At 39.6% G+C, this 12,117-nt stretch overlaps 1 protein-coding gene across 4 annotated transcripts in view; it reads right to left on the bottom strand.

Annotated features, from left to right (window-relative positions):
• The window catches only part of SLIT2 (slit guidance ligand 2), a 360,390-nt gene that overhangs the window by 337,438 nt on the left and 10,835 nt on the right, over positions 1–12,117 (bottom strand). For all 4 annotated transcript variants that reach the window (XM_056130354.1, XM_056130351.1, XM_056130352.1 and 1 more), the window contains exon 4: positions 5,653–5,724. In XM_056130354.1, the coding sequence (XP_055986329.1) occupies positions 5,653–5,724 (72 nt within the window). The remainder of the gene's footprint in view (positions 1–5,652; positions 5,725–12,117) is intronic.

Here is a 12,117-nt window from a genome sequence, read left to right as displayed (position 1 = left end):
GAAGGTTGGATTTTGCAATTGGCTCTCTGTTGTCAAACATAAAGAATCAACGTGTTCCCTTTAGCAAAGTGGCAACATAATGGCACCAGCAGTGTATTCTCAAATGCCAAAGGGGAACACAGACCGGACCGGAGGCCTTAAGCACTGCATCCTTCTACCGGTGAAGCTTCCCTGCTTCACACTAGAGATCAGCTAGCTATCCCGACAGCCGCCTCGGTGAATAATGACGTCGATCTGGCTGGACAACAGTAACCGGAGCAACTACAACCTGCAATTCCAGCACAACCACCGGCAGATTTATTGTCACAGGGGCCACACAGGCCACGGGTAAGATGAAGCAGAAAACTATGGCACCAGACACCTCATGAAGCCCACCCTTTTAATCAAAGCTGGCAGAAATTAATTCAAGGGGATTTTTTACAGAGACTCCATGACTGTATTTTGCTTTTATCTCAAAAGGGGAAAAAATCCTGAAACTAAACTGACACCAGAGAACTGGGTGTTTCATTTTATATCCTTATAGGATTATGTTAAATATTTTTTATTTTGTTGTGTCTACTGGAAAGAAAAATCCCTTCCATGTTGAAAAAAAGTAAATCCAAGGGAACTAAACAACCAATTAGCCAACTTATCCTTTAAATTTAATTTGATTCTCCATTATTCATCATGCCTTCCCAGTGTTACTATTTTCTCATCCTGGTTACAAATTCTGACCCCAACAGAGATTTAATTCAATACATCAAACACTTACTGAAAGCTTTCTAAAGGTCAAGTCTTATATCAGACCCTAGGGGCACGCAAAAAAGTTTTTCTTATACATGTATACAAATGCTTTGGTGCCTAAATATAGAAAAACATAACTAAGATAATTATTGACAAGCACACTAGAAGTTCTATCTGGGTGGCAAGAGAATGAATAATTTATAGTTCCTTGGTTCCATTATCTGGATAGCCTAAACCATTTTAACATGAGCATGTGTTATTCTTAGAACTGCTCGAAAAGCAAAACAAAATATATTCTATGGTAGTGAATAAAAATGAAATAAAGACAGCTTGAATATGTGTGATGGTTAATAACTTTTCCTAAATAGATTAAAAATAAGTTTCCCTCTGAATAGAATTCTAATTATCCAAAACGGTTCTAAGAATCTGAGATCCTGTCTGACAGCATGACCTGACCAAATTAAATCATAATCTGACCACACTAAATGGTTAAAATCTATTTGTCTCAGGTACACAGTGAGTAGGGCACAGAGCACCTGGTTTAAAAATATTATGTACAGTGTTAAACAATTTAGTGGCTCCAAAGCTCATCATGGACCAGAAAGGAAAAGTTTGGATCCAAACTAAGCAGACCAAAGGAATCACTGCGACGTATCTACTTCTTTGTATGTGTTAGCTTTCTCTTGTTTTTCCAGTAGATACAAGTGAAAAATGAGCTTTTGCAATGCACTGTGGACACTTAAGCTTCTGTTAGAAGTCTGGGTAAATATAATACTACTCAAAGAAATAAACCGAAAACCACAAAACAAATATTTATAACCAAATGTTCAACCACAGTCCTACCATTGAAATTCCTCTCTAATGATCCCGGATTAGCAGTGGCAAACTCCAGTAGAGAATTGGGACCCAGTCACTGTAAGGCACCTTTCGGGTTCCCTGGATCGGGAAGATTTGTAAATGCCACTGATAAGTATGATGACTACTCATAAACTCCAAGCCATCATAGTAAACGACTTCAAACATCACTGAAAACCTCGCCAGTTCACTAGCTCCTGATTGTCCAGAGAACAATTCTTCTCCACTCTGAAACTGGTGAGAAAAAAAAAAACAAAAACAAAAAACAAAACGCAGCCTGTATGTCAAGGGGAAACCAGCGGGGCGGGTGAGCATCCACATGCATTAAGAAAACTCTGTCTCTTTTAACCTCCAACCTACCGCCCTTTCCTTCACTTTCCCTTTACTTACACTTTCCATCTGTCAACAAGTGCCTGTAATTTTATTACACTGTCCTGTAGTTTATGCAGAGTTAGTATTATTTTACAGAGTTCTGTTAATGGACTGGATAAATGGTAATGCTATTCAAACTAGTCTCCGGCTCCAACAAACACAGCTGCAACTGTACTACTATTTCTGAGCAAACATCTTGACCTGAACATGTAGTGCTCGCTCAACCCGTCCAAAGAGAAATTGGAGCAGACAGTAAAGGAAAAGCGTATTTGGCCGCTAGCAGCAACCAACCGTGTCGAATCATAATTCATATACAGTGTACCCTCTTTGCTTTTATATTGCATTTAGAGTGAAAAAAAAGCACATATACTTCTTCACCTGGCATCTTTTCTTCAGTCAAGAGTCAAATGGTCATTATTCGTTACAAAATGGCAAGGAATATCTTCATAAAGTTTTGTACATCAAACTAGTCTTATGTAAACGTACAGTGGTAACATTCAAACATCCGTGTATGAATAACATATCAAAAGAGAAAACTTTGTCCCTGGTTATTAGAAGAATCAGCTTTAACTAAGGGCAAAAGATACGGTGAGTAGGAAAAAGAAGTAGCAATACTGGTGAGCAGTGTGCAAACATTTTTTCAAAAGCGAATGCTGATGTTGTTTATTTCAGAAATCCTGGACGTATAAAGTTCTGCAGCTTTATACAGAGGGCAGTTTGGAATTGATTAATCTGCCGCTACACAACCAGCCAAATATTTCCACTGCCCCAACATTTTCCATTCTCTCTCACAAATCCTGTATCCTACATTCTGTCACTTCTTAAGAAAGTTTTATATTTGAGCTGGAGAGACGGAACAGGACTTGCCTTGCCAGAGGCCCTGGATTAGATCCCAAATAGCACAAATGGTCCCCGGAGTCCAATCAGGAGTGACTCCTGAGCACAGAGCCAGGAGGAAGCCCCGAACACAGGTTTGGCCCCAAAACAAACAGAAAGTTTCCTTTTTAAGTGACCCCTGTGAAGGACATCTTCAGATGTCTATGCTTGTGCATGTTTTCCCATCTGTTGGAAAATTTCTCTTGGGGGCACCTGTATCATCCAAAGTAAACCTCATATGGTCTCCTTTCTCTTGGAAATGACACCGGCCAGGCAATTTGACAAATTTGTGTACCATTATTAATTAAAGACCCTTAATGGTGACTGAGTAACTTAATTAGGGATTGCCATCCTTTATGAAAAGCGCTTACAGGTAGCTTATCACTCATCCTCTTCAGAGAAACGGCATTGCCAACAATCCACTAACTCTAATCCAGGTGAGACAACGGGTTCTCATCAAAAAAGAAAAGTTCTTGATGTAAGGATGCAGATGGCAGGTACCAAATCCTAATTAATGGTAAACAGTAATCCATCCAGCTCCCTTTCAGGCTTATCAGAACATTCGAGTTCTACTTGCAAGGAGTCACTGTTGCAAATACAACTTTATCTTCCATCACCCCGCCGCCTCGGGGATCCTTTGAGCCGCACAGGCACATCATAACTCCAATCTCATTTTTCTAGCTGCTGTCTTTCCACCTTTTAATTCCCTAGAAAAGGTGGCCTTTGAGTATAATTGTCCCTGTTTCCTTCATTTATTAAACATCTCATGCTTTCTTCTTTCACAGAGGAGTTTTAGAAAGTTACAAAATCATAACAAAACCTAAGGAAAAAAAACTCCCTAGAATTCACAATGAGGTATTATTCAAGAAGAATGTAATTTGCTGATGTGTGTGGTGTGTGTGTCGGGGGGGAGGGGTGCTGGAGATGGACAGGTGGGGGGGCTTGTCTTCACTGGATAACACCACCAGAAATCTCCTAAAAAAAAAAAGATCAAACCAAGTACTTCTAGACAAAAACTCAGACACCGTTTCACAAGAAAATAATGATGCCTCTTACTTCCTCCCGCTCCTGCAGCTTAATAATCTAAATTCCAGATAACAGTAATACCATGTGACATATTTTCAGAGCTACACAGAAAAAGATTAATTTTCCTAGAAAAATATTGATGTTTGGTGGGGGGTGGGGCTGGGAATACTTGGCTGTGCTCAGGGCTTACTCCTGACTCCGTGTTCAGGCATCACTCCTGTCGGGGTTTGGGGGACCACACTGTGTTCTACAATCAAACTCGAGCTAACATCATGCAAAGCAAATTCCCTGCCCACTGTACTATGGATCTGACCCTGAAAACTATTGTTCTATAATGTGCACACTCTTGTCTCAGCCGTAGCCAAATAGCACTCATTGTAGACCAACCTTAATGTCGATTCTTTAAAAACACCCTCAGTAAACACAAGTTAAAACAGATCATAGAAGAAACACTAAATCTATGTCCCCCCCATCTATACATATGCAAATAATCTTTATAACAGCTGATAGATATCCTAAGTCCTTAGTCAAATCGATCCCTAGAGAATCTTTGCTAAAAAGCAGTCTTAGGTTTTTTTGACTTTCTAAAAAGTTACTCAAGTAGACTAATTAATCAGGAGCTAAATACAGCTCAGTGACTTTATCAGTGGAGGAACATTATCAGGAAAGTCAAATCGCACGACAGGATCCTGTGAGTCAGCTGGTTACATCTTTGCTTAGTAGGAAAGTTCCCTTTCTCTCCTGAGCTGAGGTATCAGGACATCCTTACAGAGATCCTGCCCACAGGAGGCAGAGGTGGGGGATGGAAGGAGAGGATTGTTTTCTACTTCTGGAATTGTATTGCAAGAGACTATGAAGACTCACAGCCAAGGCAATGATGCTACAAAGCCAAGTTCAGAAAAATCTGCTCCCTTTCCCCTACAAGCACAACCATCTGGGATTCACCAATAGTCAGTCAGGGGCCGCACTAAGCAATTTATTCTCTTGGATTCCCATCTTCTTTTCACAACAACTATGAATATCAAGAGCCACTGCTGTTTATTTTCCCAACACTTTGTAGCGTATCTTCCATCTGTACCAAATCCTTCATGTGGCTGAGATTCTAATTTTAAAAGTTTTCCAAAATGTGTTTTCACTATTACGCATTAGCTCAGTGAATAAGCATCCCAGAGAGGGGGAAAGAAATGAATCTGCCCGAAACTCCATATGCTCTTTCCAAAGAAGTACTTCCGATAACATGCTATGACGTGCTTGATAGGAAACCTTTGCCTTCCAGTCATTCTTACGGCAGAGTTCAGAATTCTGGCTCTATACGGGATATTTAAGAGGAAAATTTACAGCCCTGTTTAAATACCTCATAACAATATTTCCAGACTAATAAATACTGCTCGAGTAAAGAAACAATACATATTTTTAAAACCCAGATATGAAGGATTCCAATTCTGCAAGAGAGCACTGCCAACTTCCGCTGAAGAGAAAATGAAGAGCAATTTTCCCTTCAGAATGTAATCAAAAGTTCCCATAAAGAAGTAAGGTAAATCTCTCCATCATCACATGACCAGAAAAGTATAGTACAATTACAACAGCATATGCATAAATCACTAAATGCACACTAAATAAAACAACGTGAACGACTGGAAAACCAATCATAAATTTCCTTAAGAATGAAAAAAAAGCGAACTTTTAATCCATTAATCTATCAGTGAATCGATTCCAGGAAAGCATGAGGAAACAGATCCAAATAAACATTTAATAAAACACAAGGTACTACCCAAAGCAACAATAACTATTTCTACTTACAGCCGGTATAGCTTCGACGTTCCCAGAAACAGCAACTCAGGAAACAGCTGAAGGTGATTTCTGTTTAAACGCCTTTTGAGAAAAACAAAAACAAAGTGTATGTTACACAGAAAATACCCGAGCAAGAGACGGTGACTGGGTAGTGTCATGCCTCATCCTGGATTTCTGGAAAGAATGAAATGACATTCAGGGGAATTCAAGCATCGCAAATCAAACGTTGGTTACACCTTTTGTTCCTGACTCTTGAAAGCAATTTTACATCATGCTTACTCAGATGATTATGGGGCCTGAGCCCTAAACTCATATCCTGTATCACATCAGTCAAACTGAATTTCCACAAAGAAAAAGACTTCTTCACTCGGCCTCCGGGATTTATTTAGGCCAGTTTAATAGATGGCAGAAATACCACAGAAAATCGAACCCCAAAATATTTTATCCACTGTCCCAAGCAACCTGAATTTTCAGCCAAGGCATTTTAGAGGGATGGAAAATTCAATTTTTTGTTAGCTTTCATGTAGGTTCAGGAGGAACGACAAAAAAAAAAAATGAATGGAAAGTGTCAGTGTGATTTATCCCAACAGGCAAAATCTGAAGGAAACCGGCAAAGTTCAAACCTCAATCCACAGTCTTCTAGTGAATTTAATGCCGAGTTATAACTAAGAGTGGGGTGGGATGCTGTTTCAATAATTATCTTTTAATGTTTAACTGAATTAGAATGTCTAAATGTTTCAGGAAAGAATTTAAGTACAACACTAACTCGGAGAAGCCCAGATATGATGTAAGTACAGTCTTTGGGACACTACATGTGTGCTAAAGAGAGTAATTGTGGCCCTAATCTAGTAATACTACAATCCCTTTGGTTTTAAGTGTACCACTTGCCATTTCAGTAAATTTAAATGTCTACTGCTCTACTTTTGCCAAATTTAAATACAATGATGACAAGCTGATACAAAAAATGCACACTTAAGTGATTTACAAGCTGCTACAGCTCTAGAGATTAAGCCCAGAGACTAACATCAAACTCAAAGAAAAAAAAACCTGGAAATGATTCTGAAGTCTTAAATGCCAGTCAGGGGACAGGAAACGAGGGCACATTCATCTTGATAAATTTGAACAATGACCCAGAGAAAACAGAATTGCACATATATACTCTTGAGACAACAGAAAGGACCTATATGGATTTATCTCAACTAAGAGCAGAAGAAGACCTTTCTTAAGAATTAGGAATAGTAATAGATGGATTTGCCATATCAAGACTCTGAATTCCTCATCCTAAATACATTAAAACAGAGACTATGTCAATGATGGTTGGAGGGATCGTTTGGGATGGGAGATGTGTGCTGAAAGTAGATAAAGGACCAAATGCGATAGCCTCTCAGTATCTGTATGGCAAACCATAATGCCCAAACGTAGAGAGACAGTGTGGGGGAAATTGTCTGCCATAGAGGCAAGGGGAATGGTGGGATGAGGGGAGATCGGGATACTGGGGACATTGGGGGTGGAAAATGTGCACTGGTGAAGGGATAGGTGTTCGATCATTGTATGACTGAAACTCAAATGTGAAAGCTTTGTAACTGTATCTTATGGTGATTCAATAAAAATTTTAAAAAAACACACAGAAACTATGTATTTTGTCTTCCCCTGCAAAGGGTGTAAGAAAAAGGAAGTCTGCATTAAGGGAGGAATTTAGACCAAGTGAACTTTAGAACTTCTTCCAATTCTGTACCACAGAGACAAAGGCAGAAACCATCAATTTTGTCACATCAAATCCTATCATTAAGAAGCCGATCATGTACAGAGATAGTTTCAGCACGTAATAATAAAATGGATGCTCAGAAAAAAAACCTGACATGACAATTAGCAGAAAAATTGTCAAATTAGTGGGGGAAAGGCGAGCTCTTATTCTATGGTCACTGAAGTTTATGAATAAAAGCAAGGTTGAATTTAAAGGAAAATCAAAAGCAGTTATCGATCTGGGGGAGACGGGACATGACACTAAGAAGGGGTCTCTTCTCTAATTGTGACTTTGTTCTCTCTTTTCAGAATCTATGTTTTCACAATCTTGGTCATGATCTTTTTCTTTTCTTTCTTTTTTTTCGAGAGAACCAGTCTTAGAAAAACTCCCACAGTACAAAGAGCCAATCCTGATTTTTAGAATGGCAAAAATGAGGGTTTTTTTTCCTATTCTTTCTCAAACCAATGGAACAGCAAATACTATTCATGAGTCTACTCAAAACAAAGCACATTCCTTCAAGGTCAAGTCTCTTCAGAGGCCACACTCTGTACAAAACTCCTCTTCAACCTCATGAAACCATCCCAATTCCTCTCTCTACAGTTTGCCCCTCCTAATATCCACGGAACCTTATGTGACCATGACATCTGATAAATAAGAGTCCACACACTCTATTAACTCGTTTGCATTTCAGCTTCCCACCAATCTGTCAGGTCAGATATAAATACCTTCAGTCCCTCTCTTATTTTCCTTGGCTTAACTCAGTAGGTTCTTGGGGAAATGACAGCTGGGAAGAAACGGTTTTCTCTGCATTTTGGTATCTATCTACAAAGCCACCTTTCATCTAGCATGCCACACAGCTTACTTGCCATGGGGTTCATGCACTGTCCAGCTAAGCAGACATGCCCATTACCACAGTTCCCTTCCAGCCACCTCCCTCCCTGAGTCACCCTCATGGGCAAGGAGAAGGTGGGAGAAACTTTACGTACTTAAACAAGTCCAGAATTTGTGACCAATCTATGCTACCAATGTCTGTCTTGTTAAGTGGCCTAAGCCAATTCAACTTTAGATACTGTGAGTGAACACGCATTTTACATTGGCTACACAACTCTCTTCTTAGTATTTTCATACTTCCAGTAAGTCTAAATTTACTACAGAAACAACAGCTAATGTATAAAATTCTTCTGAAAGGGTTACATGCATTATCTCATTCTTCTTCTCCACCACCCAACGAGTAGGTATTTTGTTCCTGCTTTTCTGGACCAGGTATGCAGTTTATAAAATGCAGAGCTAAAACTTGAATTCCAAGGGACTAACTCCAAAACATACTCACTAAACCAGTTCTCTCAAAGATACAGTTGAAATAAATGGTCCCAAACAATAATTCAACATGATGCAAGGCTGAATTTGTCCTTTTCACCAACATTTCCTTGGGGAATATTTTTACATAACCCATTTCTTAAGTAATAACAAATGAAATATCTGAAAATAAAACACTAACATTTAACTAAAAATAACTAGTTCTATAGTTAGCTCTCTGTTTTAAAGAGAGAGTGAACTAAAATTCCTAAAGTCAAAAAGAAGATAAATACATGTATAAAATGTTTTCTAGGGGCCAGTGATAGAGCAGTGGGTAAGGCACTTGCCTTGCAAACAGCCAAGCTGGTTTTGATGCTCATCAGTACGCATGTACGCCAAACCCTGTCAGGAGCCACCCCTGATCACAGAGCCCAGGAGAGCCCTGAGCACAGCCTGGTTTGGTCCCTAAATAAAAACAAATACACAAAGTCTTTCTAAAAATTCAAGTAGTTTCTCACTATTTGGGGAGGTTCTATGATCCACATTCTGAGCCGAGTATGCAGGTAAGACAAGGCAGTATCATAACAAAAAATGTAGGTAATATGTGACATATGAATAAGCACAGAAAATAGTATGGCTCACACATTGTGTGCAGGGATCTCTGCTGGAGACACTTGGAAGCATATGTGTTGCTGGGGATTAAACATGATGGGCTGCATGCAAGGCAAGGGTTTACCCCAGCCTCCACACTATGTTAAAAAAAATCAATATACTTATTTCTGTCACACTGTCGTTTCGTCTATCAGTACTAAAAAATAACAGAACTGTAGCACTGTAGCACTGTCGTCCCACTGTTCATCGATTTGCTCAAGCGGGCACCAGTAACGTCTCCCTTGTGAGACTTGTTATTACTGTGTTTGGCATATCAAATACCCCACGGGGTGCTTGCCAGGCTCTGCTGTATGGGCGGGGTGCTCTCGATAGCTTGTCGGGCTCTCCAAGAGGGACAGAGGAAGCAAACCCAGGTCGGCCACATGCAAGGCAAATGCACTGCCAGCTGTGCTATCGTTCTAGCTCCTATAAAGCAAATCTTAAAGATACAGATAACTTTTTTGTAAACCAGAATCTTTTCAAAAGTATTAAGCTGACAACCATTTCTCAATTGAGGTGGAGAAAACGTAACTCCCCTGCTTGTCACACACAGAATAAGAGGACTGATGATGTCAGTGTCATCACAATGAAAGTTATGTGGTTAAACAAAACACTGTCCTCCCGTTGTTCACAGATTTGTTCGAGCGGGCCCAGTAACATCTTCATTTTGAGACTTGTTGTTACTGTGTTTGGCATATTGAATACATCACGGGTAGCTTGCCAGGCTCTGCCGTGCGGGAAAGATACTCTCGGTAGCTTGTCGGGTTCTCTGAGAGGGGCGGAGGAATCGAACCCGGCTCGGCTGGGCTGGCTGCACGCAAGGCAAATGCCCTACCGCTGTGCTATCGCTCCAGCCTCAGTCAAAATTAAAATTTAAAAGTGTTATAATTTGGTAGTCCTGGCATAGGAAACAGCAGATAATAAATTAAGGATATCTGAGAGAAGAATTTATGGAAGCCAACATAAACTCACTCCATTAAAAAGACAAGATGGATTCATTACGATTATTCATAGTAAAAATACTCAATAATGTCCAAGCAACAATAACAAATATTTAGTGGCATTTGCCTCCTGGGTCTTTACCAGTGAAGTGGAATCTGTCCAAAAGATCTTAAAGCTGATTGAAAAATCCTCTGCATGGTAATCAATGCCTTACAGAGGTGTGTGATCCTGATCTCCAAGGCATACATTTTTTTCCTTACTGAACAAAGATGAGAGAATGCCAATAACTCTCCTCTGTGCTCTGGGCCATCTTTCAGCTTGACCTTCAGTGGGTTGAATGATCTTTTTATATCTCACAAAACACAACTGGCCTCTGGAATGCTGCTTTTGAACCATTTCAATTTGAAGGGCAGACTGGGCTTTGTTGGCAAGCGCTGTTTCAAATCATGACCTGTCAGCTGTTCCCCTAAGTTACCTACTGCTGGAGGTTCAGTCTATCACTTTTTCAATTAATACTTCTATCCTTTATCCTATACCTCAATTCAAGTACTGCTTTTATCCTTCATCCCGATCCAAAAGGTAAGAGAAAAACAATTTCTCCAAAACCATTTAAAAATGTATGCATCATCATTGCCCCTAGCGATAATAGAAATTCTACAGGGCAATTCAAGTATTAGGTATTCCATAAAGTATGTTAAACTGTAGCAAGCAAGTGACAAATGCTGCCTTTAAAATGAATCTTCAGGACTAGGAAGATAACTCTGGGATCAGGGTACACTGTCAGAGTGGGCCTGAAGCTGGAGCCACTGTGCCTAACCACTGAACCAGCCAGCCAGGTTCCTTCTTTATCGCCGGGACTGGTCCCAGGCTTCCTAAAAACTCCAAAAAAGTACATCATTCACAATATCTTATTTCTCATGTATAAATGCCTTTTCCACGATAAATTTTTACTTGTCTCTGAAAAATGTTTTCAAAAATATTTAAAAAGCAAAGACTTTAACTTTCAAGTCTTAGTAGGTGAATTATTTTCAGCGATAAAATCAATAACTTTGTCCTTTGCATTCATGGCCGAGAGTTAATACATCAATAATAAAATGGTTGTTTCCTTGAAAAGTGGTACTTTTCAAGATACTGAGAGAAACTGATTCAAATACTACAGAGTCCAACTGAAGGGATCCTCTGCTTTGCTTCTGTCTCTTTTACTGACCCTCTGCTAAGGTAGGGAAAATGTCAGAATGAAAACAATCATACAATCGTAAATAGAAAAAGTACAAAAGCTAAATTTTTTGTGTACACATTTCATTATTCCTTTAAGATTAAAACAACTTTTAGACTTGGCCTTTGAGAAAGAGAATCAAGAGGCTGGAAAGCATAATGAAACAGTTATTTAAGTGCCAGTAATGTGAAACTATGTGCATGATTTTACTTATATCCATGTACTTCCACTATGAGATTTAAAAAAATTATCTTGGGGCTGAAGCAATAGTAAAGAGGGTTAGGTGTCTGCCATGCACACAGCTGACCCAGGTTCTATCCTCAGCACCACTCATGGTGCAGGGACCTACCAGGAGTCATCCCTGAGTGCAGAGCCAGGAATAAGCCCTGAGCACTGCACAGTGTGGTCCCAACTCCACCCGACCCCCAAATTAAAAAAATAAATAAACTATCTCTTACGTCTTGCAAGATGAAGCAATTCAATCAAGATCTGACAGAGAATTGAAGCCTGGAGCTTCCTGGTGCCTAATTAAATATCTTTGATTTTGAAATGGAAAGAGAAGCTCACATTTCTAGAGAGCATACTCAACAATACTCCCCAGGACTATGTTCAATGTTTCATAGGA

This window comes from Sorex fumeus, unplaced genomic scaffold (genome assembly GCF_029834395.1).
Source record: "Sorex fumeus unplaced genomic scaffold, SorFum_2.1 ptg000077l, whole genome shotgun sequence".
NCBI lineage: Eukaryota > Metazoa > Chordata > Mammalia > Eulipotyphla > Soricidae > Sorex > Sorex fumeus.
The sequence above is the reverse complement of the archived record's forward strand: the minus strand, read 5'-3'. Positions and strand labels throughout refer to the sequence as shown.